General features: G+C 45.2%; 1 protein-coding gene across 4 annotated transcripts in view; it reads right to left on the reverse strand.

The window, feature by feature from the left end:
- The window catches only part of CUX1 (cut like homeobox 1), a 1,145,546-nt gene that overhangs the window by 325,285 nt on the left and 793,585 nt on the right, over window positions 1-26,676 (reverse strand). For 2 of the 4 annotated variants that reach the window (XM_069226952.1, XM_069226950.1), the window contains exon 21: window positions 13,681-13,983. The exons of the other annotated variants lie outside the window; for them this stretch is intronic. In XM_069226952.1, coding sequence (XP_069083053.1) covers window positions 13,681-13,983 — 303 coding nt within the window. The remainder of the gene's footprint in view (window positions 1-13,680; window positions 13,984-26,676) is intronic. 4 annotated transcript variants of the gene reach the window in all.

Genomic DNA, 26,676 nt, shown 5'->3' on the forward strand with positions numbered 1-26,676 from the left:
TGATCCTGCGCCCACTGGAACTTCAAGTCCCACTGCAGAGCCCACATATGTCATCTAGCATGTGTCACTAGAAGAACGCAGGAGGGCATGAGGCCCAGCAGCCTCAGCGTCAGTCTCACCGAAACCCAAGACAGATGCTAAAAGATCGGATTCATAGCCTGAATATCCTGAACTTGCTTTTCTGGAGGATGGGCCCGAAACTGCACTGTGTCCAGAACAGCTCCGATTGAAAGGAAGCGTTTGAGAGGGAGTCAGGTGTGACTTCAGCAAGTTTATAGTGTGCAGGAGGTTCGCCGTATTCTGAAGGTGGGAGATGACTTTCTGGTAAGAGTTCACCTTCAACAGCCAGTCGTCGAGGTAGGGGAAGACTGAAACCCCCAACCTGAGCAGATGAACTGTAACCACCGCCATCACTTTTGTGAACACCCAAGGGGCGCTGGTAAGGCCGAAGAGGAGCACAGTAAATTGAAAGTGCTCAGGACCTACCACGAATCGTAGGTAACGTCTGTGGGCAGGCAGGATGAGAATATGGAAATAAGCGTCCTTCAAGTCCAGTCTTCTGGGTCCATGGCAAACAGGACCTGAGCCGGATTGAGCAGAGCATTTTTAAATTTCTCCTTCTTGAGGAAGAGATTGAACTCCCGAAGGTCTAGGATAGGACGTAAGCTCTTGTCTTTTTTGGGCACCAGAAAGTAGCGGGAAAAACAACCACAAACTACTTCTGGTGCAGGGACCCTCTCTATGGCTGCCTTGGCCAAGAGAGCCGCAACATCCTGGTGGAGAAGTGCCAAATTATCCTCCGGAATACGGCTGACTGATAGAGGCATGGCGGTGGGGCAGATTCGAAGGGGAGGCAGTAGCCCCTTCGAACGATCTGCAAAACCCACCTGTCCGTAGTGATGGATTCCCAGTGAAGTAGGTGATGGCGAATCCAGCCACCAACTGGACCAGAGTGAGGGGACTGACTAGGAGGGTTTGGAGGCTGCAGCAGGGGAAGAGGTGGACTGGGGAGACCTTTGGTTTCCTGTCCCACGACCACATGGGATTCCACATCCCCGGCCATGCAGCGGCTGAACAGCATGGCTATCACAGTGGCTGGGAAATGGAGGCCAAAGGGAGCCCCTTCTATGGCTACGAAAGGGGCGAAAAGAAGGCTGTTTGGGACGCGGGGCAGTGGAAAGGCCGAGGGACCGAGCTGTAGCCCAGGAGCCCTTGAACCTCTCCAAAGCCGAGTCTGCCTTGTCTCTAAAGAGACGGGAGCCCTCAAAGGGCATGTCCATAAGAGTCTGTTGGACATCCTCTGAGAAACTAGATGTATGTAACCAGACGTGGCGCCTCCAGCCCACCGTCGTCGGAACCGATCTACCTATGGAGTTGTTCGTACCCAGCCTACATCTGATAGTGAACTTTGCTGCGTCTCTCCCATCTGTGACAGCTTGGGAGACAATAGCACGGGCCTCCTCTGGTATCTGTGGCAGAACTTGCAGGACCGTATCCCACAGAAAGTGGTTATAGCGGCCCAAAAGGCATGCAGTGTTCACTGACCGCAGCCAGAGACTGGAGGAAGAAAATGAAAATGTCACTTACCCAGTGTACATCTGTTCGTGGCATCAGTCGCTGAGATTCACATGGTCTGCATAGCTCGCCATCTGGTGTTGGGTCGGAGTGTTACAAGTTGTTTTTCTTCGAAGAAGTGTTTTCGAGTCACTGGACCGAGTGACTCCTCCTTCTGTGCTCATTGCGCATGGGCGTCGACTCCATCTTCGATTGTTTTCCCCGCAGAGGGTGAGGTAGGAGTTGTACTATAGTAATAGTGCCCGCGCAATGAAATGTGTAAGTATGTACCTATTAAAGGTTTAAATAATATATATACAAATGTACAAAATTGAAGGTAACTTCTGAACTGCTACAGGCTTCCGGGGAGGTGGGTGGGCCCATGTGAATCTCAGCGACTGATGCCACGAACAGATGTACACTGGGTAAGTGACATTTTCAGTTCGATGGCATCTGTCGCTGTAGATACACATGGTCTGCATAGACTAGTAAGCAGTTATTTCCCCATAAGCGGTGGTTTAGCCTGTAGGAGTAGAAGTTGTCTGAAATAGAGTTCTTAATACAGCTTGACCTACTGCAGCTTGTTGTGCGGATAGCACATCTATACAGTAGTGTTTGGTGAATGTGTGAGGCGTAGACCATGTGGCTGCCTTACATATTTCATGCATTGGGATGTTTCCTAAAAAGGCCATTGAAGCACCTTTTTTCCTTGTTGAATGTGCCCTGGGAGTAATGGGCAGTTGTCTTTTTGCTTTAAGGTAGCAGATTTGGATGCATTTAACAATCCATCTGGCTATACCTTGTTTTGATATTGGGTTACCTGCATGAGGTTTTTGGAATGCAATAAATAGCTGTTTAGTCTTTCTGATGTTCTTTGTTCTGTCAATGTAGTACATTAATGCTCTTTTGACATCTAATGTATGTAGTGCTCTTTCAGCCACAGAATCTGGCTGTGGGAAAAAAACTGGTAGTTCTACCGTTTGATTTAGATGGAACGGTGAAATAACTTTTGGTAAAAATTTTGGATTAGGTCGTAGGACGACCTTATTTTTATGTATTTGTATAAAAGGTTCCTGTGTTGTGAACGCTTGAATTTCACTTACTCTTCTCAGAGATGTAATGGCGATGAGAAAGGCAACTTTCCAGGTTAGGAATTGTATTCCGCAAGAGTGCATGGGTTCGAAAGGTGGGCCCATGAGTCTTGTTAGGACCACGTTTAGGTTCCATGAAGGAACAGGTGGTGTTCTTGGCGGTATAATTCTTTTAAGACCTTCTATGAATGCTTTGATGACTGGTATCCTATACAAGGAAGTTGAATAGGTAGTCTGCAGGTATGCAGATATTGCTGCAAGGTGTATTTTAATAGAAGAGAAGGCTAGCTTTGCTTTTTGTAAATGGAGCAAGTAATTTACTATATGTTTTGGAGTTGCGTCTAGTGGTTGTATCTGATTATGATGGCAGTAACAAACAAATCTTTTCCACTTACTTGCGTAGCAGTGTCTAGTGGATGGCCTTCTGGCCTGCTTTATGACCTCCATACACTCTTGGCTAAGTTGTAAGTGTCCGAATTCTAGGATTTCAGGAGCCAGATTGCTAGATTCAGCGATGCTGGATCTGGGTGTCTGATCTGTTGGTTGTGTTGCGTTAACAGATCTGGTTTGTTCGGCAGTTTGATGTGGGGTACTACAGAAAGATCTAGCAGTGTTGTGTACCAGGGTTGTCTTGCCCACGTTGGTGCTATTAAAATGAGTTTGAGTTTGTTTTGACTCAATTTGTTTACTAGATAAGGGAGGAGAGGGAGAGGAGGAAAAGCGTAAGCAAATATTCCTGACCAGTTCATCCATAGGGCATTGCCTTGGGATTGCTTGTGTGGGTATCTGGACGCGAAGTTTTGGCATTTTGCGTTCTCTTTTGTTGCAAATAAGTCTATTTGAGGTGTTCCCCAGAGTGTGAAGTAGGTGTTCAGAATTTGTGGGTGGATTTCCCATTCGTGGACTTGCTGGTGATCTCGAGAGAGATTGTCTGCCAGTTGATTCTGGATCCCTGGAATAAACTGTGCTATGAGGCGAATTTGATGGTGGATTGCCCACTTCCATATGTTTTGAGCTAATAAGCTTAACTGCGTTGAATGTGTTCCTCCTTGTTTGTTTAGATAATACATCGTTGTCATGTTGTCTGTTTTGACAAGGATGTATTTGTGGGTTATGATTGGTTGGAAAGCTTTTAGTGCTTGAAAAACTGCTAATAATTCTAGATGATTTATATGCAGTTTTGTTTGATGTATGTTCCATTGTCCTCTTATGTTGTGTTGATTGAGATGTGCTCCCCACCCTGTCATGGAAGCATCTGTTGTTATTACGTACTGTGGCACTGGGTCTTGGAAAGGCCGCCCTTTGTTTAAATTTATACTGTTCCACCATAGAAGTGAGAGGTAAGTTTGGCGGTCTATTAACACCAGATCTAGAAGGTGACCCTGTGCTTGAGACCACTGTGAGGCTAGGCACTGTTGTAAGGGCCTCATGTGCAGTCTTGCGTTTGGGACAATGGCTATGCATGATGACATCATGCCTAGGAGCTGTAGTATTGTTCTTGCTTGTATTGTTTGATTTGGAGACATGTGTTGAATGACTCTGTTGAAATTGTGAATTCTTTGTGGAGTTGGCGTTGCTACTCCTTTTGTCGTGTCTATTATGGCTCCTAGATATTGCTGTACTTTGCTTGGCTGAATGTTGGATTTTGCAAAGTTGACGGTAAACCCTAGTTTGTAGAGGGTTTGTATGACTTGATTTGTGTGGTTTGAGCATCGTGTGAGCGAACTGGTTTTGATTAGCCAGTCGTCTAGATACGGGAATACATGTATTTGCTGCCTTCTGATGTGTGCAGCGACTACTGCTAGGCACTTTGTGAATACCCTTGGAGCGGTTGTTAAACCGAAAGGCAATACTTTGAATTGGTAATGTATTCCTTTGAATACAAACCTTAGATATTTTCTGTGTGATTGATGTATTGGTATATGGAAATATGCGTCTTTGAGGTCTAGGGTTGTCATGTAGTTGTGTTTTTTGAGCAATGGTAACACTTCTTGTAGTGTGACCATGTGAAAATGGTCTGATTTGATGAATGTGTTTACTACCCTGAGGTCTAGAATTGGTCTCAGTGTTTTGTCCTTTTTTGGTATCAAGAAGTACAGTGAATAAACTCCTGTGTTTATTTGTGTGCTTGGTACTAATTCTATTGCATTTTTTTGCAGTAGTGCTTGGACTTCTATCTCTAGAAGCTGTGAATGGTGTTTTGATAAATTTTGTGATTTTGGTGGTATGTCTGGAGGGAATTGCAGGAATTCTATGCAATAACCATGTTGGATAATTGCTAGGACCCATGTGTCTGTAGTTATTTCCTCCCATGCTTCGTAATATTGACCTATCCTTCCCCCCACTGGTGTTGTGTGGGGGGGGGGTGAGTGACGTGTGAGTCACTGCTTGTTGGTAGTGGTTTTGGGGCTTTGAAATCTTCCTCTATTCCTAGGGAATTGCCCTCCTCTATACTGGCCCCGAAAGCCTCCCCTGTACTGTCCCTGGTAGGTGGACGGTGCGGACTGTGAGGTACTGGCTTGTGTGGCCTGACCCCGAAACCCTCCTCTAAAAGGTGTTTTGCGGAAGGTGGTAAAAGATCCTCTGCTCTGCGGGGAGTAGAGTGCGCCCATGGCCTTGGCAGTGTCAGTGTCCTTTTTGAGCTTTTCTATGGCTGTGTCGACCTCCGGACCGAACAGAAGTTTTTCGTTTACTGGCATGTTAAGTACTGCCTGCTGAATTTCTGGCTTGAATCCAGACGTTCTGAGCCATGCGTGCCTACGGATGGTAACCGACGTATTAATGGTTCTTGCGGCTGTGTCTGCTGCATCCATAGAGGAGCGTATTTGATTGTTGGAAATGTTTTGACCCTCTTCAACAACCTGTTTTGCTCTTTTTTGCAGATCTTTTGGGAGATGTTCAATGAGATGCTGCATCTCATCCCAGTGGGCTCTGTCGTATCGCGCTAGCAGCGCTTGTGAGTTTGCGATGCGCCACTGGTTTGCTGCCTGGACAGCGACCCTCTTCCCGGCTGCATCGAACTTTCTGCTTTCTTTATCTGGGGGAGGTGCATCCCCAGAAGTGTGTGAATTTGCCCGTTTTCTGGCAGCCCCTACCACCACAGAATCTGGTGGCAGCTGAGAGGTGATGAATACAGGGTCCGTAGGAGGCGCCTTATACTTTTTGTCCACTCTAGGCGTTACTGCCCTACTTTTAACTGGCTCCTTGAAGATCTCCTTTGCATGGCGTAGCATGCCTGGGAGCATAGGCAGGCTTTGGTAGGAGCTGTGGGTGGAGGAGAGGGTGTTAAATAAAAAGTCATCCTCTACTTGTTCAGAGTGTAGTTCCACATTATGGAACTGAGCTGCTCTAGCCACCACTTGTGAATGATGGCCTAGTTGGGTACGTGTCTGGGCTGTTATCAGACACTGGTGCATCGTACAAGTCCCACGCGTCTTGATCTTGGTCGTCGTGGCTCATGGCGGTGTGAGCTGGCGAATGTGACGGGGTGTAAGTTGGCGAAGCCGGAGTTACAGGTGGAGGCGAGGGAGGAGGTGTTACCGTCTTTGCTGTTTGTTGCTGAGGAGCCTCTCGTGCTACAAACTGAAGTGTTCTCTTTCTTTTGACAGGTGGAAGGGTACTGATCTTCCCTGTCCCCTGCTGAATAAAGATACGCTTTTGCGTGTGATCCACTTCAGTGGATTGCAGTTCCTGTTCGAATCTGTATCTTTTCATTTGTGAAGACATAGAAAGTTCTTCAGTATAGGAGCCTGAAACTGGGTCTGTTGGTGCTTTTTTCGGCTCCGAAAACCCTGTTGTTTGTTTTTTCGGCTCCGAGGTAACCTTCCTCTTCTTTTGTGCCGAAAAATCTTGGCCTCTATGGTCTTCGGCGCCACTGTCTCGGCACCGAACTCTCGGTGTCGATGCTTCTCTTTAGCACTCTCTCGGTCCCGAGGAGGCTGCGTGCCGGTGTCTCGACCGGAGTCGGACGATCTCGACACTGAATGGGCCTTTTTCGGTGCCGATTGTTGGTCACCGTGAATTTGGGTTGAGCCATGGCCGGTTGGCAGTGGCGTCCCCTGGGCCTTTTTTCCTTTTTTAATTTCTGATCTCGACGTCTTACTCACAGTTTTTGTATTATCGAGTTCGTCGGAGTCTGAATACTGGATGGAAAAGGATTCCTCCTGTTCCTCTTCTGTCTCGAACTGTCGATGCTCCTTTGGCGTGGACGCCATCTGCAGTCTTCTCGCTCGACGGTCGCGCAGAGTTTTTCGGGACCGGAACGCCCGACAGGCCTCACAGGATTCTTCGCTGTGCTCGGGTGACAGGCACAGGTTACAGACCGAGTGTTGGTCCGTATAGGGATATTTGTTGTGGCATTCAGGGCAGAATCGAAACGGGGTCCGTTCCATCGGCGTTGTTCTCCACGCGGTCGGGCCGACTAGGCCCCGACGGTGTGCCGAAATCTACCCCGAAGGGCACCGAAGCGCTTCGATGTTCAATGCGTTGTCGTATGTGTTTATCTCGAACCGGATCGCAACGATACCGTCGAAAATCTTCCGTTTTCAGCTATCTTTCCGTTCCGAAACTCGGAGCGACAGGAACACGTCCGAACCCGATGGCGGAAAGAAAACAATCGAAGATGGAGTCGACGCCCATGCGCAATGAGCACAGAAGGAGGAGTCACTCGGTCCAGTGACTCGAAAACACTTCTTCGAAGAAAAACAACTTGTAACACTCCGACCCAACACCAGATGGCGAGCTATGCAGACCATGTGTATCTACAGCGACAGATGCCATCGAACCATCTTTTCCCCAAATTGTTCCAGCCTTTTTGATTCCCTATCCGGGGGTGCAGAAGGGAATGCACCCGAGGATGAGGATGCCTGAATGACAAGGCTCTCAGGTGTGGGGTGTTGGGAGAGGAATTTAGGGTCGTTAGGGGCAGGCTGATGGCGGCGTGCAATAGTCCTGTTCACAGGAGCCCCTGTGTTGGGTCTGGACCAAGTTCCCAAAAGGATATCAGTGAGGGCTTCATTGAATGGAAGAAGAGGCTCAGATGTGGAAGTCCCTGGTTGAAGTACCTCCGTCAGGAGATTAGACCTGACCTGAACAGTAGGCAGCTCAAGGCCAAGGACCTCAGCATCCCTACTGACCACCATGGGATAAGTTGCTCCCTTCGCATTAGCCACGGTAGGAGGAGACAGCCAAGCCAAGTCAACCGATGCCAAGGGTATTGCTTGAAGAAAAAATCTCTGGATCCAGTCTGACGCCTGGGGGGGAAATTCTATGGTAAGGAATCTGAAACTAGAAGTCTCTATCAGATAGGGGTATACATTAGAAAAGGGAGAACAAAAAATAACTCCCACTACAGTATCACAAAGGGCTTTGTCAGAAACATATGCTGCAAACCTACCAGAAATCTTATCACAACAGGTGATTTGACCAACGACAGCTGGTTCAGCAAAAAGATGGCAAGTGACCTTTAACAGTGCTAGGTCAACACTAAAAACAAGACAGTCTGGTAGGTGCAGCGCCAAGCCACAAACTTATCCAATTGCACAGAGAACACGGACGTTGTGGCATGGCACCTGGCAGCCAAGATCACAATGACTTCAGAACGGAGATCAAAGGAGATCAACCGGCAGGTGTTGAGAGAGTGAAGAGCCAAAATAGGGCAAAGGCCTCAATCCTTCTTTGGCGCAAGGAATTAGATGCTTCCGTCCTTCCGCAAAAGGGAGAAGCCAGAATAACATCTAGTCCCCATTTCCAGGGGCAGTACGCCCTATATAGCTCCTTAGTCCAAAACAGCCTACAGCCCCTGATGTGATGGTCAACTGAAAGCTGCTCTGATGCAGGTAGGAGGTGTGGTGGTTCTGAAAGGAATAGCACAGAGTGACCTCATTGGATGACATGATGCTCTTCCACCCCTGAAGGAAGTGGCAGATCCTGCCTCAAACAGGGTTGTTGTGTGCTCCTAAGGGCTGCCAAAGGTGTTTGAGGTTTTTGCCGGAGGGGCAAAGGACTGAGACTTATGTTCTCCCTGATGGGTTGCCTGGGGCTTTCCTATCTCAACACATGACTTGCAGATTGACCAGCGGGCCAGAACATGCTTTAACCATAGTGAACATCAGTGAGGGCCTCATTAAGGGCAGAAAGGTTAGGTCTGCGCTTACAGTGAGGACATTCATTTATACTTCTATAGTGGATAAGTGGAAGTCAAGGACTTCAGCAACACTCTGAATTACTGTGGCAAAGGGTGTACCTTTTCTCATCATAGAGTAGGGCAAACTCGTCTCCTTCACCCCCGTTACTGCCTCTATATAGTTGACTCTCGTTGGAGTCTGAGACAAAAGTGTCTCTTACACATATGTGTTTTAATGGTATTGCGTCTGAAGCGCAGGGGTTGAGTATTGGCTGAGCCACGCAGGGTCAGAGCGGAGATGAATTCGATTCTGCCAGACACCAGAATAGGTTGTGGCTCATCCTCTATCGTCCGCATCAAAGGGGCCATTGCAGACTTTGGCGCCGGTAGCAAAGCTGGCACCAATGCTGGTGTGAAACCCAAAGTCAAATGGAGGGGAACAGAAGGCACAGAGAATGTTGGTGGTAACCCAACTGGAGAGCCCTGTGGATTCTTGTTACCTAAATGCGCACCAGAGGGAGTCGGAACCATGCCAAAGATGAGCAGCACGGCCTCCTTAAAGACTTCAATTAGCTGAGCTGGAATGTCGCCGACAAGCCTGGAAATTTGGTGTGCATCAAGACCAAATGTTGGTATCAGATCCTTAGTGAAATGGGAGGCAGACCTAGAGGCACAGTGACAACTTCACTTCTCCGAAGATAGAGAGCAGTGGGAAGGGGCTTGGATTTGAATGGTTCTTTTTGGACTTACTTGAAGACATCAACTGACTTTGGAAGCAAGCATGGATCTGCACTCTTGACTTTAATCAAGAGCAGGCCCTGAGTGGAGTCTTGCAGTGTTTTGCCATGTATAGCTTCTCTTTGTGTTCTCGGTGGCTTTTAGTCAGAGGCCTTGGAGCTGTGTGCACACTCATACTCTTGGGGCACATTTAGTGGGTATTTGTCACAGACATCATTTACCAATAAGTCATATAAGCTTTAATACCTGTAGTCTTAGGGGAGGATATGTCATTTGCACACTTGAATAATTAAGATAAATATCACTGAGAAAACATTTCTTCAGGTTTGAAGAAAAGCAGCAGAGCTCTGGATCAGTGCCAGACGAAGCTGAAAGAAAGGTACTGACAACAGTGCCTACTGGTGGAGCTTATATGCAGCTCCACTCGTTACTTTTGGAGCAGAATGAAGATGGCGCACAGTCACACAACGCAACTGACTGGTGTGCAAAAGCACTGCTTTTTTATTTGCCAGTGCTAGTCTGGGGATAGTCAAAAGGTGAGGAATCTGCAGCTGGAAGTATTCATCATAATGCTGGTTACAGGTAAATTTCTGTTTGCAGAATGGATGCTCTACTTTTAAATGCTTTTCACATGCAGAAAAGTAAGGAGAACACTCTTGTATGCCATTTCATTACCTCCCAGGAATCAACCCTAAGTCAGCTTCGTCAAACCCTGTTTCTCTTTGTATCTCTTGAACCTTGATTGACAGGGAATGTGTGTCCAAATATGCTCCACCATAAAATACGGATGCTCATGACCTCATGTAATTTTGATTTTTAACTTCTCTAGATGTGGAGACACTGACCTAATGTTGATTGAACTTTTGAGCAGTAGGCTTCAAGAAATGTTTGTAGAAAGAGGAAGTCCCTGTCACCCCATTCCATTTGCACTGTCACCTCTCGGTGGAAAGCTGCTTGCTGTAGAATTGTTGTCCCTTTTAGGGCTGATGCACTGGCAGGACAAGCATGCAAATTATGCTGGATAATTCAGGTGATAGTTGTCCTAAGCACCATTTATTACTCCCTTATGTCTGTCCTTGAACTCAACTGATTTGGAACACTTGCAGTAAGCTTGACAGAAGCACTCTGATTTTTTTTTTAAGAATGGATAAAATAATCAGTTCATAAGTAAACACTTCCCTAAAATTGAGCTTCCTTTTTCCTTTGTTGGTTGGTCTGCTGAGCACATTTCTAAAGGATTATATTTGGTTGATTGCCTTAAACCCTGGTTTGTTCTTGGAAAAATATGAATGGTCTCACATGCGTTCTGTGTTCTGCATGACATAGTGTCTGCTCTGTGCGATATTCCTGTATCATGGTCTTCTGTGCCGACTGTGTAGCCTTTTTTAGTCTACCAAGCTTGAATTCATATTGCTGAGCAGTCATCTTTCTAATGTGGTCTGGCCGACATTAGCTAAACAGCTTATTAAGGATGATCAAAGTCTTGGGATTGAACCTCTTCTCAAGGTTGATCCTGGTTTGCGGGTTGATTCTCTTGTCCAGGCTTCTGTTGAGACTCAAACCTCCTTTCTGCTAAGATTAATTCTCTTTTCAGGTCCCTACTTTAGACTTTGAAAAATGTGCATTGATATTAAAGGTGCTGAACGTAAAGCACACCTCCACATGGGTGATTCTGAAACTGTCTTTTGCTTTGTGGGTGAGCGTGTTTTAAGTGAAGTCTCCGTGCAAGGCACCAACCTGCTTTCAAGGAACCTTTTTAAACATGTAGACTTCAGAATCACTATACCATAATGCAGGGTTTCCTAGCTTGTCTTCGTCCATATTATATTGGTTTTCCATACAAATCGTTCCAGTGCCTTTCACAGTCTTTGTTAAATCTTCTTTCAAATGCCCTTGAGGGTGCACAGAGTCAGTGTTGTCCTAACAACATAATGTCTCTCGTTTTTTTCCCCTACACTGAAAAGCCTTACAAGCCCTGCAAGTCCTCCGCCATGGCTCCAGGGAAAACTTGATGTTGGAAAAATTTCATATAAAGGGGAGTTTGTGTCCTTGGGTATTGTGGGAACCAACAAACCTGAACATAACTCGCATGATGCACTCCCAAAAAAGAAACTATAAGAGTTCCAAAGAAATACAAATATTAATGTTCTAAATACAAAAACCGCAGAGTGCACAGTATACCTACAAAATCACAGGTTGTAGGGCTAAACAATAAGCTTGATTCTTTTCAGTGTATGAAATGGAGGGCCCTCTAAGATGATATATAAACAAATATCACAAATATCAGACAACAAAAAATGGAAACTCTAAATCATGGTTACCTGACCTTTACATATGGCTCCCTAGGCAACAGGGGCACTGGGCTGATGTTTACTCAATTCTGTTTTAACAATGAAAAGATATTAAATAGACAGGCAATCATTTATTTCAAGGTTGATTGGCGTTAAAGAAAGGAAGTAGCTAAGGAGCTCTGCGCTTCACGTTAGAAACACGATCTTGTGGCAAAAGTGTAATAAGAGGACAGTTGCTTCAAAATTTACAAAGTGTATTTAGTTAACATGCAGGAGCTTATTAACTAAGTATAATGTATTATATCAGTGCACTGAGAAGCATTAATGTAAAAGTGATAGTTTTCAAACATGAATTTAGAAATAGTAATTCTTCCTCCTACTCTGGCTACAATGCCAATAGTGAATTAAAGATGCAAGTCAGGTGTTACAAGCACTTTTTGGGTGGCCTTGGTTCCTATTATACATGAACAATATTATTGTAGTTTATAAATCAAACACAGGAGCAGGTTTTGTACAGCGTACACCCTGAAATCATGTATTTTGAGGTCCTCTTTTAAGTGATAATGAAGAAAAAGAAGGGAAGGGAAATTAAACAACTGCCTAGGATCACACAATTTGGAAAAGTGCAGAAGCCGGGATATTTGTCAGGTTTCCTGGTTTCACCTTGTTCAATTCAGCCACTAGATATATATCCCTTCGCCTACACCTACCTTACCGCTAATTTCTGCAACTCCCTCGATCGTCCACCACCCACGCTGGAATCAATGTGGCCCTCACAACACAGGCCAAACTTTTTGGCCCCTGGGAAAATGTTTGCAAGTATCCATGTTCTAAAAAGAACAAGTTAATTACCTTTGATAACGCTCTTTCTGGTGGAGAATCTAACTCCTCAGTTCTCATTGTTAGAATAAACCAAGGTGCTAGACGAGATCCGGATTTTCAAAGCAATTCCACCCGTAGTGAGGAACCTCCATTAGGCATAGTAACTACCAGAAAAAGTGTTACTAAATGTAGTTAAAATGGTTTTCTGGTAGATACTCCTAACCACAGACTCATCACCTTTACAACACATATCCAGTCATTACCGCCTAACTTGTGGATTGTCTGGGGAGTGTACTCATAGCAAAAGAGCTCAGCAGGACCGAATGTACAAAGTGGCTCTTTCTGCACTTGAATGTCAAGGCAGTAGCGTTTGGTGAATGGATGACCACGTAGCTCACTGGCAGCTGTCTAGGACAGCAACACCACTCACAATTTTCCACCAGAGTCCTCTGCTGGTGGCACCATCCACAGCATCTGCCACTGCTGCAAAATGTCAGTGCCACCATTACATACTAATTACCCATTCAAACAGATGTTGACATTGTGGACTAATCCAGGTCTTCGCTCACTGTAGAAATGGCCTGAAAGTGGTAGTTTTATGATTTATTTTCAAATAGTTAAATACTCCAGTGAGCTACTCTCGTAGAACATTAACATAGTGCCACAATGTGATGGACTCTTACACGTGCTAGTGTTTAGAAATAAGTACTGGTGCTGAGCACTGGCAAACACCATAACAAATTAAAAGGGGATTCCTTCTTGGTCAGACAATGCATGTCTTTATGCACAGGTTGATCCACCTGGACATGGTCCTTTTCTGCACAGTCTTTCCCTGCTTTACACTTGCAAACTGCATGAAGGGCTGGTCTTCTACATTCAATTCCTTTGTGTGCTTGTTGTAATCTAATGACACCCTTCCTAAACGCTGTTTTGTAATAATATCTAATTCCACTATAGTTCAGTTGAAATTATATCAGAATCAGTAAAGCATTTAGACTAAAAATATAAAAGTGCACTTTTATGTGGAATTAACATTGTTGGTTAACACAATTTTCATTACCCAGATTGTTGTCTGTTAACACCTCCTTAACTCTTTTTGTAATGCCATAGGTGTCCAGTTCGGGTGACATGGCAACCAGTTCTTGAATGCTGAGCGCAGAATGTCCAGAGAGTGGCAGTGGTGTTGTAGGCTGGGAATCACAGCTAGGTGGATCGCTGCACTCCTGTGCTTTTGAATCCTTGCTTGCCTCTATGGCAGGGCAGGGTTGTTGCACCAGTTCGGTGAGACTTTTTACAGATTCACTTGAGCTCATTGGAGAGTCAGGTGCAGGACTGCAACTAGTAGATGTCTTTGGAGTGCATTCTGAAAGCAAGACATATAATTAACTGCTTTGCCACATTTCTCCGATGTAAAAACTCAGTAAAAAACTAAATAATTTTCTTTGATTTACTGATATGCTAAGAGCTAGAGTAAATGCAACAATAAGAAATAGTGTATTTACTGAAAAGCATTCGTAGCTCACTTTATTATTCTGAACTTTCAGCACAATGCAGACACTGACTTTCGAGCAGGAAAACAGCGAAATGCAATAAAGAGGAAATGTTTTACAATTTCTGAGGCAGAAAAAATATATTGGAGACAAAGTTTTATTCTAGCACTTAAAGGGTGATGTGCATAGCGGTCGTCGGCTGTCATCAATTACTGTCCAACTAAACCAGGTACTGTCTGTACTTGTTAGGGTGCAAAAGAAAATGAGTTACTTACTTGTAAGTGCAGTTCTCCAGTATTGGTATCTTTCATAGATTCACATGCTTGAATCATTGCCAGTCCCTGAAGCGGGAGTCCCACAGTACAATCAAATCGCAGGTTTGTCAATATCAAAGGGCTTTCACAGCTTATTCACATCAGTAGAAAAGACCTGAAGTCCAGCCCATCGGGCAAAAGCACCCTTTGGAACCATCATCACAGAAGCACCAGTCTCTCATATTTTCTAGCACAAGTGAGATATATACAGAGAAAGTCTAAGGAGAGCTTCTCTATGAGGAGGAGAGTGGGTCGCATGTGAATCTATGGAAGATACCAACTAATTTTCTTCTCCAGCATAGGATCTTCCATAGAGTCACACGCTTGAATCAGAATAGCAAGCAGTTGCTGTAGTTACACATTTTGTAATACAAGTACCCATTGAGGATGGTGGGTAACAGAGTTATATATGGAAAACGTTACTCACCCAGTAGACATCTGTGCGTGGCATGTAGTGCTGCAGATTCACATGCTTTGCATAAGTCTGCCATCTAATGTTGTGCTCGGAGTGTTACAAGTTGATTTATCTTCGAAGAAGCTTTTTCGAAGCACGAAAATCGAGTGGCTCCTCCACTTGGTGATAGTGCGCATGGGAATCGAGTCCTTTGTTAGATTTTTTCCCCCCGCAGGAGGGTGAAGTAAAGAGTAAAGAAATGTATATGTACATATATATAGATATATATGGAAAATGTCACTTACAGTGTACATCTGTTTGTGGCATATTGTGCTGCAGATTCACAAGCTATGCATATCGATTCCGGCATCTAGTGTTGGGCTCGGAGTGTCACAAGTTGTTTTTCTTCAAAGAAGTCTTTTAGAGTCACGGAATCGAGTGACTCCTCCTCTCGGTTCCATTGCGCATGGTCATCGACTCCATTGTTAGATTGTTTTCCCGCAGAGGGTGAAGAAAGGAGTGATTAAGTATATAAGAGAAAAGAGATGTCCATGCAAATGTAAATGTATATACATATGTACAAATGTGTTAACTTAAATGTCTACAGGCTTCCGGGGAGGAGGGAGGGTGCATGTGAATCTGCAGCAGAACATGCCACGAACAGATGTACACTGGGTAAGTGACATTTTCCGTTCAATGGTATGTGTAGCTGCCATAGATACACATGCTATGCATAGACTACAAAGCAGTTAGTCCTCCCAAAAGGGCGGTGGCTTGCCTGTAGGAGTTGAAGTTGTTTGAAATAATGTTGTTAGGACAGCTTGTCCTACAGTGGCTTGTTGCTGTGAGAAAACATCAACACAGTAGTGTTTAGTAAATGTATGAGGTGTTGACCAAGTAGCTGCTTTACATTTATCAGCCATTCGTATGTTTCCTAAAAAAGCCATTGCTGCACCTTTCTTTCTTGTAGAATGTGCTTTAGGAGTGACTAAAAGTTGTCTTTTTGCTTTGATATAACATGTCTGTATACATCTAACAATCCATCTTGCTAAACCTTGTTTTGATAAAGGATTGCCTGTATGTGGTTGTTGGAAAGCTACAAAAAATTGTTTTGTTTTCCTAAACTGTTTAGTTCTGTCTATGTAATACATTAGAGCTCTTTTGAGATCTACTGTATGCAGAGCTCTTTCTGCCACAGAATCTGGCTGTGGAAAGAAGACTGGCAATTCCACTGTTTGATTGATGTGAAAAGGTGACACTACTTTTGGTTGAAATTTTGGATTTGTTCTTAGTACAACCTTGTGTTTGTGTACTTGGAAAAAAGGTTCTTCAAGAGTGAAAGCTTGTATTTCACTTACTCTTCTTAAAGATGTAATTGCCACAAGGAAGGCAACCTTCCATGTTAGAAACTGAATTTGGCAAGAGTGCATGGGTTCAAAAGGTAGTCTTGTAAGTACTATATTTAAATTCCAAAATGGAACTGGTGGTGTTCTGGGTGGAATGATGCGTTTTGACCTTTCCAAGAAAGCTTTTTAGATTGACAAAATAGACAAATCGTTTCCATTTGTTTGCGTAGCACTGTCTAGTAGTGGGTTTTCGTGCTTGTTCCATGACTTTTATACATTCTAATGGGAGTCCAAATTCTATGACTTCAGGAGCCAAATCGCTAGATTGAGAGCATCGGGTCTGGATGCCTGATTTGACCTTTGTTTTGTTTGAACAAATCTGGTCTGCATGGGAGTTTGGAGTGAGGTTCTATAGACAGATCTAGAAGTGTTGTGTACTATGGCTGACTTGCCCGCGTTGGTGCTATGAGTATCATGTTGAATGAAGTTTGACGCAACTTGTTGACTAGAAATGGAAGGAGAGGGGGAAAAGCGTAAGCAAATATCCCTGACCAATTGATCCATAGAGCATTGCCCCTGGATAGGGGATGTGGGTGTCTGGATGCGAAGTTTTGGCATTTTGTATTTTTGCTTGTTGCGAATAGATCTATGTCTGGTGTTCCCCACTTTTAAAAGTACTTCTGAAGTACTTGGGGGTGATTCTCCATTTGTGTGTTTGTTGGTGATTTCTGCTGAGGACATCTTCCAACTGATTGTCTATCCCTCGAATGTACTGTGCTAATAGGTGAATTTGATTGTGAATTGCCCATTTCCAAACTGTTTGGGCTAGAAGGGACAGTTGAGATATCCCCCCTGTTTGTTGAGATAATACATGGTTGTCATATTGTCTGTCTTTAAAAGAACATTCTTCTGTTTGAGAAGAGGTTGAAATGCTTTTAGGGCAAGGAACACAGCTAATAATTCTAAATCGTTTATGTGTAGCTGTTTCTGTTTGACATCCCATTGCCCTTGAATATTGTGATTATTTAGGTGAGCTCCCCAACCAATCATTGATGCATCTGTTGTGATTATGGTCTGAGGCACAGGGTCTTGAAATGACAGCTGCTTTATTAAATTGCTACGATTCCACCATTGAAGAGACATATGTGTTTGGCGGTCTATCAACACTAGATCTTGAAGTTGACCGTGTGCCTGTAACCATTGTTGTGCAAGGCACTGTTGTAAGGGCCTCATGTTTAATCTTGCATGTGGGACTATTGCTATGCAAATGCCATCATTCCTAAGATTTTCATGACAAATCTTACAGTGTATTGTTGATTTTGAGGTTTAAGTGGAATTAGATTTTGAAAAGCTTGTATCCTTTGTGTATTCGGATAAGCTAGAGCTAGTTGTGTATTTAGCAGAGCAACTAAATACTGTTGTACTTGTGCTGGTAGAAGATGTGACTTTTGGTAGTTTATAGAAATTCCTAGTGTGTGCAGAGTTTCTATCACGTAAAGTTTATGGTTATGGCTTTGTGTATGACTGCTTGATTAGCCAATCATCCAGATATGGAAAGACATGGATATGTTGTCTTCTTAGGTATGCTGCTACTACTTCTAAGCACTTTGTGAACACACTTGGAGCTGCTGTTATGCCGAAAGGTAACACTTTGAACTGGTAGCGTTTTCCTTGTATGACAAACCTGAGGTATATTCTGTGAGGCAGGTGGATGGGTAAGTGGAAATACCCATCTTTGAGGTCTAGGGCTGTCATAAAATCTTGTGTTTGTAGCACTGGGATAACATCTTGCAGAGTTACCATGTGAAAATGTTCTGATAGGATGTAAAATTTGAGGTGCATGAGGTCCGATATTGGCCTGAGGTTGCCATCTTTTTGGGGAATTAAAAAGTATAGTGAGTATACTCCTGTTTCCAGTTGAGACTGTGGAACTAATTCTATTGCTTGTTTGAGTAGTAGAGATTGAACCTTTTGTTCTGTGGATAACTTGTGATATCTTGGTGGAATATTTGGAGGAGTGTTTATCAATTCTAGGCAATAGCCATTGCGGATAATTGATAACACCCAGTTTTCTGTAGTGATATTTTGCCAATGTGCGTGGAACTGCTGTAGTCTTCCCCCCACAGGAGATGTGTAGAGTGGAAGGGAGTGAAGGAAGTCACTGTTTTCATTGTGTTGCAGGTTGTTTAGAGGTTTGGAATTTACCTCTATTTCTAGAGTATTGTCCTCTGTATGTTCCTGTAAAACCACCTCGCTGGTACTGGGTTTGATATGTTTGTGAAGTTGATGCCTCGGAGGATTGTAGTCTAAAACCTCCTTGAAACTGAGGCTTAGGAAATGACCCCCTATATGGTGTAGTATACAGAGCGCCCATTGCCTTTGCTGTATCGGGGTCTCTTCGCAATTTTTCTATTATAGTGTCCACTTCTGGACAAAGAGGTGTTTCTTATCAAAAGGCATGTTTAACACAGCCTGTTGGCTTTCTGGTTTAAAACCAGAGGAGCGCAGGCACGCATGTCTTCTAATGGTAAGTGCTGTGTTCACGCTCCTTGCAGCTGTATCAGCCACATCAAGGGCAGACCTTATCTGGTTGTTACTGATAGCTTGCCCTTCCTCTACTACTTGTGTGCCCGCTTTTGGTGTTCTTTTGGGAGATGCTGTATGATATCCTGCATCTCATCCCAATGAGCTCTATCATCATGTGCTAGTAGTCCCTGAGAATTAGCTATCCGCCATTGATTTGCTGCATGGAACGCAACTCTTTTCCCTGCAGCGTCAAATTTCCTGCTCTCTGTATCAGGAGGGGGTGCATCTCCTGAAGACTGGCTATTTGCCCTCTTTCGTGCAGCACTAACCACCACTGAATCAGGAGGCACCTGATGGGTAATATAATCAGGGTCATAGGGTGCAGGCTTATATTTCTTTTCTATTCTAGGTGTGAATATTCTGGATATCACAGGCTCATAAAAAATTTGGTCTGCGTGTTTTACCATGCCTGGTAACATTGGGAGGCATTGGTACCTAGAATGTGTTGAGGATAACGTGTTAAACAAAAAATCTTCCTCCAATGGTTCAGTGTGCATTGTTACCCCATGGTAAGCTGCAGAAAAGAAGATGTCCATGCAGTGTATATACATATTTACATAAAGAAAGTATTACAATGTCAACAGGCTTCCAGGGAGGAGGGAAGGCGCAGGGGAATCTGCAGCACTACATGCCACGAATAGATGCCTAATGGGGTAGCTGCAGATACACATGGCATGCATTGCATACACTGAAAAGCAGTCCCCTCCCAAAATAAGCGGTGGCTAGCCTATAGGAGTTGGAGTAGTTTGAAATAGTGTTTTAAGCGCTGCTTGACCAAAGATTTTTGGCGAGATAACACATCCCCCATGGTGTTTAGAAAATGTGTGTGGTGTGGAACATATGGCTGCTTTCATAATCTGCCACTGGTATATTTTCTAAGAATGCCATTGAAGCTCCTTTCTTTCTAGAAGAATGTGCTTTAGAAGTTACTAAAAGCTGTCTGTTAGCTTTAAGATAGCAAGTCTGAATACAATTTACTATCCATCTGGCTAATTCTTGTTTTGAAATGGAATTACCCTTATGTGGTTGTTGAAAAGCCACAAAAAGTTGTTTAGATTTTCTGAAATCGTTTGTTCTATTTACATAATACATGAGAGCTCTTAACATCAAGAGTGTGAAGAGCTTTCTTTCAGCAACTGAATCTGGCTGTGGGAAGAAGACTGGCAATTCCACTGACTGGTTGATGTAAAATGGTGAAATTACTTTGGGTAGGAATTTTGGGTTTGTCCTAAGTACTATTTTATTCTTGTGAATCTGGAAGAAAGGTCCTTCTAAAGTGAACGCCTGAATTTCGCTAACTTTTCTTAAGGAAGTAATTGCTACTAGGAAAGCAACCTTCCATGAGAGAAATTGAAGAGTGCAAGAATGCATGGGTTCAAATGGTGCAACCATAAGCCTTATGAACATGATGTTAGGATTCCAGGCAGGAGCTGGTGGAGCTGTAGATGGAATAATTCCGTTAAGGCCTTCTATTAACCTTTTATGACAGGGATCCTAAATAGAAAAGTATGCTGTCTGTTTTGGAGGTAGGCAGCTATTGCAGTTAAATGAATTTTAATAGATGAGTATGCAAGATTTGCTTTTTGTAAATGTAGCAAATAACAGACAATATCCTGTATTGATGCTTTAAATATATCAATGTTTTTGAGTTGACAGTAATATACAAAATGTTTCCATTTAGCTGCATTGCACTGTCTGGTTGTAGGTTTGCTGCTTCTTTTGGAATGTCCATACATGCTTTTGGAAGCTGCAGATGTCAAAATTCTATGACCTCAGGAGCCACATCGCCAGGATGAGCATACTGGGATTGGGATGCCTGATTTGACCTTTGCTTTGAGTCAATAGGTCTGGTCTGTTTGGAAGCTTGTGATCTGGAACTACAGACAGACCCAACAGTGTTGTGTACCAGTGTTGACGTGCCCACGTGGGAGCTCTGAGTATTATAGTGAGGGAGGTGTGACTGATCTGGTAGACCAGAATGGAATTAGTGGGAGAGGAGGAAAAGCCTAAGCAAATATCCCTTTCCAACTGCTCCATAGAGCATTGCCCTTGGACCGCGGGTGTGGGTACATGGTTGCGAAGTTTGGGCATTTTGTGTTTTTGCTTGTTGCGAGGAGGTCTATGTCTTGGGTTCCCCACATGTGGAAGAATTGTTGAATCACTTGTGGGTGAATCTCCCCTTTGTATATTTGTTGCTGCGTCCTGCTTAAGAGGTCAGACAGTTGGTTGTGTATCTCTGGAATATTCTCTGCTAGAAGCTGAATGGGAACGTGAATTGGCCATTTCCAAATTGCGTGTGCTAGAAGGGAAAATTGAGATGAGTGTTTGTCCCCCTGTTTTTGCAGATAATACATTGTGGTCATGTTGTCTGTCCTTATGAACACTGTTTTGTATGTGATCTGTGGTTGGAAAGCATTGAGTGCTACCAACACTGCTAGCAATTCGAAATGGTTTATGTGATACGTTTGTTAAATTAAGTCCCATTCCCCTTGTATGGTAAGGTTGTTGAGATGGGCCCCCCCAACCTATCATTGATGCATCCATTGTGATTATAGTCTGTGGAACACGGTCCTGAAATGGCCGTCCTTTTGATAAGTTGGTATGATTCCACCATTGCAGAGAGTTGTAACTTTGGCGGTCCAATAACACTAGATAGTGAAGTTGACCCTGTGCCTGAGACAGTTGTTGCGAAAGACACTGTTGTAGGTTTCTCATGTTTAGACGTGCATTGGATACTATTGCTATGCACAATGCCATCTTTCCCAAAGGTTTCATGATAAACCTTACTGTAGAAGTGTGATTGTATTGTAGTTGAGATATGAGATTGTGGAAAGCTTGAATTCTCAGTGGGTTTAGGTACAGTAATGCTGATTGAGTGTTCAGAATTGCTCTTAGAAACGGTTGTATTTCCTTTGGTTGCAGATGAGATTGGTAATTGATTGTGAACCCTAGATTGTGCAGAGTATCCACTAAGTATTGTGTGTGCTGTTGACGGGTTTGAATGGTGCTGGCTTTTATAAGCCAGTCGTCCAGATAAAGAAGGGCATCTATATGTTACCTTTGGAGGTATGCTGCAACCACTGCGAGGCATTTGGTGAATATCCTTGGTGCAGTGGTTACTCCAAAGGGTAGTACTTAGAACTGGTAGTGCTTTCCTGCTATCACAAACCTTAGAAATTTGCGATGCGCTGGATGTAAGGGAATGTGGAAGTAAGCATCTTTTAGATCTAATGCTGACATGCAGTCTTGTTTTTGTAGCAGGGGAATGACGTTTTGAAGAGTGACCATGTTGAAATGCTCTGACAGGATGAACTGATTAAGGGGTCTGAGATCTAGAATTGGTCTGAGAGTACCATCCTTCTTTTGTTATTAGGAAGTTTAGAGAATATACTCCTGCCCCTTCTTGGGATATAGGTACCATTGCACCCGTGAGTAGAAATTATTGTACCTCTTGTTTTAACAAATGTAGGTGTTCCAGAGAACGCCTCTGCGAGCGGGGAGGAATGTTTGGTGGAGTAGAAATGAGTTGTAGGCAATAACCATTCTGGATAATTGACAGCACCCAATGATCTGTTGTAATGCACCCATTGATCTGTTGTAATGTTGTGCCATTGTTGGTAGAAATTTCCCAGTCTTCCTCCCACAGGAGATGTATGCCGCGTGGGGATGTGCAGAAAGTCACTGTTTGGATGAGGTGGAGGAACTTCTTGTAGTGGTGGTTTTACCTCTACCTCTAAAGTTATTTCCTTTCTAAAAGTCTCTGAAAGAACCTTTGGGGTAAAACTGTTGTCCTCGTTTCTGTTGGGATGTGGATGGCTCTGAGGCTGATGGTTTAAAACCACCTCTGAACTGGGGCCTACGAAAGGTTCTCTAAGGGTAGTGTAAAGGGCACCCATAGCCTTAGCTGTGTCAGAGTCTTTCTTTAGTTTTTCTATGGTGGAATCTACTTCTGGGCCAAATAAGTGTTGCTTATCAAAAGGCATATGGAGTACTGCCTGTTATATTTCAGGTTTGAACCCTGAAGTTCTTAACCATGCGGGCCTTCTAATAATCACACTTGTGTTGATACCCACTGCTGCTGTGTTCCGCTGCATCTAAGACGGATCTAATTTGGTTATTAGAGATAGCCTGGCCCTCAGTAACTATCTGCTGTGCCCTTTTCTGGTATTCTGATGGAAGGTATGGTAAGAACTCCTCCATTTCATTCCAATGAGCTCTATCGTATCTGGCTAACAGACCTTGAGAATTTGAAATCCTCCAGTGATTAGCAGCTTGAGTTGCTATTCTTTTCCCCGCTGCATCAAAGTTACAACTGTCCTTGTCTGGGGGAGGAGCATCCCCTGTGGATTGGCCATTTGCCCTTTTCCTTGCTGCACTGACAACTATAGAGTCAGGTGGTGTAGGAAAATGCCACTGTTGGCATGGTTACCCCCTACCTTTTTTGCCTTTTGTTGATGCTAGTTATGACTGAAACCAGGCCTCAGCACCAGTGTTCCTTCCCTAAAACTGTAAGTTTGTCTCCACAATTGGCACAGCCCTGGCACACAGATAAGTCCCTGGTAAAAGGTACCCTGGTACCAAGGGCCCTGTGGCCAGGGAAGCCTCACAGCTTGTCTGTGCTGGTGGGGAGAAAAAGACTAAGTCGACATGGCACTCCCCTCAGAGTGCCATGCCCACAACCCACTGTCTGTGGCATAGGTAAGTCACCCCTCTAGCAGGCCTTACAGCCCTAAGGCAGGGTGCACGATACCACAGGTGAGGGGATAGCTGCATGAGCACTATGCCCCTACAGCGTCTAAGCAAATTCTTAGACATTGGAAGTACAGGGTAGCCATAAAGAGTATATGGTCTGGGAGATTGTCAAACACGGACTCCACAGTTCCATAATGGCTACACTGAATACTGGGAAGTTTGGTATCAAACTTCTCAGCACAATAAATCCACACCGATGCCAGTGTGGGATTTATTGAGAAATGCACACAGAGGGCATCTTAGAGATGCCCCCTGCATGCCAGTCCAACTGCTAGTGCTAGGCTGACCGGTCTCTGTCGGCCTGCCACTTCCAAACTAGATTCTGGCCACATGGGGTGAGTGCCTTTGTGCACTCTGTGACCAGGAACAAAGCCTGTCCTGGGTGGAGGTGCTTCACACCTCCCCCTGCAGGAACAGTAACATTTGGCGGTGAGCCTCAAAGGCTCACGCCTGGTGCTACAATGCCCCAGGGCACTCTACCTAGTGGAGATGACTGACCCCCCGTCAGTCCCCCCCCCCCCCCCCCCCACGCTTTTCGTGGCAAGTCCGGAGGAGATAATGAGAAAAACAAGGAGGAGTCACCCTCCAGCCAGGACAGCCCCTAAGGTCTCCAGAGCTGAGGTGACCCTTCCTTAGAAAATACTCTATCTTGGCATGAAGGATTTAGCCCAATAGGATTAGGGATGTGCCCTCCACACCTCCCAAAGGGAGAAGGCACAAGGAGGGTGTAGCCACCCTCAGGGACAGTAGCCATTGGCTACTGCCCTCCAGCCCTAAACACACCCCTAAATCTAGTATTTAGGGGCGACCCTGTACCCAGGAAATCAGATTCTCTACGACCTAACAAGAAGAAGGACTGCTGACCTGAAAACCCCGCAAAGAAGGAAGACGACAACTGCTTTGGCCCCAGCCCTACCTGCCTGTCTCATGATTCAAAGAACCTGCAACAGCAAGGCATCCTGCGGGCCCAGTGACATCTGCCGACTCAGAATACTGCCCTTCAACTCCAAAGGACCAAGAAACTCCTGTGGACAGCAGCTCTGTCCAAAGCAAAAAGAAGAAACCATCTTTAAAGGGACTCCCACCTCACTACTGAAGCACAAGTCCCCACCACTCTGCATTAGACGGTTCCAGCCCGTGTCCAGATAAACCAACACTGCAGAGAGGACCCCCAGGTGACTCCAACGACGTGTCCACCCTGAGATGAAATCCCTGCACCCCCCGACGACGCCTCCAGAGGGAATCCAGAGAACCCCCCCTGACCGCGACTGCCTGGTAACAAAGAACCCGATGCCTGGAAGAAGCACTGCACCCACAGCCACCAAGCCCGTGAAGAAACAACTACCGGTGCAGCAGTGACCAGCAGGCGGCCCTCACCCTTGCCCAGTCGGTGGCTGGCCTGAGAAGCCCCCCTGTGCCCTGTCTGCATCGTCAGAGTGACCCCTGGGTGCCTCCATTTATTTCAATACAAAACCTGATGCCTCGTTTGCACACTGCACCAGGCCGTCCCTGTGCCGCTGAGGGTGTATTTTGTGTACCTATTTGGGCCCCCCACAGTGCTCTACATAACTCCCCCCCCCATGGTCTGCTCCAGAGGACGCAGATACTTACCTGCTAGCAGACTGGAACAGGAGCACCCATAGAGGAAGAGAGAGCATACTAGTGTTAGGGGAGGTGTCTAGACCACTGGCATCACCCATATCCTGCACCCAGTCCATTTGGGGGTTAAGCTGGTATTCTAAAGGGTCCAGAGTTCCCTCCATACTCTCCCCGTATCCATACCCATAAGCCTAAGGGTCTGGATCAACCCTGGGCCCAGGAGAGCACATAGAGAAGGGAATTGGCGTTGAGCAATGACGTTCAGGCTCTGGGTCGTCGGGTATGAGTATGGGATCGAAGTCGATTGTGGGCCCACCAACGTCTGGAACGTCTACGTCTGACCCAACACCAGGGAAGGTCGCTGTGGCACGACCAGTGTCGGGACAGATCAGCCATTGGATCCGGAGGAGCCCTCTGGAGCCGTGGCCTCAGCAGATGACTTCGAACCAGAAGGGGCCCCCACAAACTCACCTGTGCCCGAGCGAGGGCACCAAAGGTGGGTTGTCTTCCCAAAAAGGAGGCACATTGCCTCATAAAATTCTTTGAGCTGGGCACGGATGGCTCCGGCTCCTGGGAAGTCGGGGAAGCAAGGACCTGACCCAGATGGAGGCTCTGAGGACGGAGGCCTACAGCGTCAACGCTCTTCCTGCGCTGTATCGTCTGAGTGACGGGGCAAAGTTCAAGAACGCTTGCCCTTCTTTGACTTCTTTTTGTGACCCGAATGTCCCAATTACTCTGAGGACAAAGAGTGGTGGTGACTCTGCGGCCGGACTCAAGACCTTCCTCTCGAATGAGACCGTGAGTGCCACGGAGTCGAGTGTCAGGCTGCCATGAGCTTTAGGGACCGCTCCCTCAAAGCTTTCGGGTTCATGGCCCAACACTCAGAGCACGACTTCAGATTGTGTTCGCGCTTTAGACACCCAAGACACACGAGGTGCGGATCCATCACCGACATTGTTCGGTGACAGGAGTCGCAGGGCTTCAACCCAGTCTTGTGGGACATCCCTCGACGCATCCACAAACTCGTCAAAAGAATTCGACAAAAGTGTCGACGTAGTCAAAAAATGTTCCTCAATGTTCCTCAATGTTCCTCAAGCAATGGCAAATCATCACATCAGACAAGTGGGTCCTCCAATTAGTAAAACAGTGCCACACTCTGGAGTTTATCCAACTGCCTCCCTCCAATCCTCCTTGCAGGACTCCTTTAAAGTACCCAGCACAACTCAAGAGGGAGATCAACAAGATGCTCCTCAAAGGAGCTATACCTCAGCCACAGCGAGGAAGAGGGTTTTATTCCAGGTTCTTTCTCATTCGCAAGAAGTGGAAAGATTGGAGGCCGATCCTCGACCTACGGGAACTAAACATCTACTTAAAAAAGCAGTTGTTCCGCATGATAAGCCTGCAGGATGTCCTCCTGCGTCTGAACCAGGGAGATTTCATGTCTACACTAGACCTAAAGGACACATATTTCCACATTCCAATCCACCCTACCCACAGACAATACCTGAGATTCATAGTAGCCGGAAGGCATTTTCAATTTCGTGTCCTCCCTTTTGGCCTAAAATCAGCTCCCAG

This window comes from Pleurodeles waltl, chromosome 3_2 (assembly GCF_031143425.1).
Source record: "Pleurodeles waltl isolate 20211129_DDA chromosome 3_2, aPleWal1.hap1.20221129, whole genome shotgun sequence".
NCBI lineage: Eukaryota > Metazoa > Chordata > Amphibia > Caudata > Salamandridae > Pleurodeles > Pleurodeles waltl.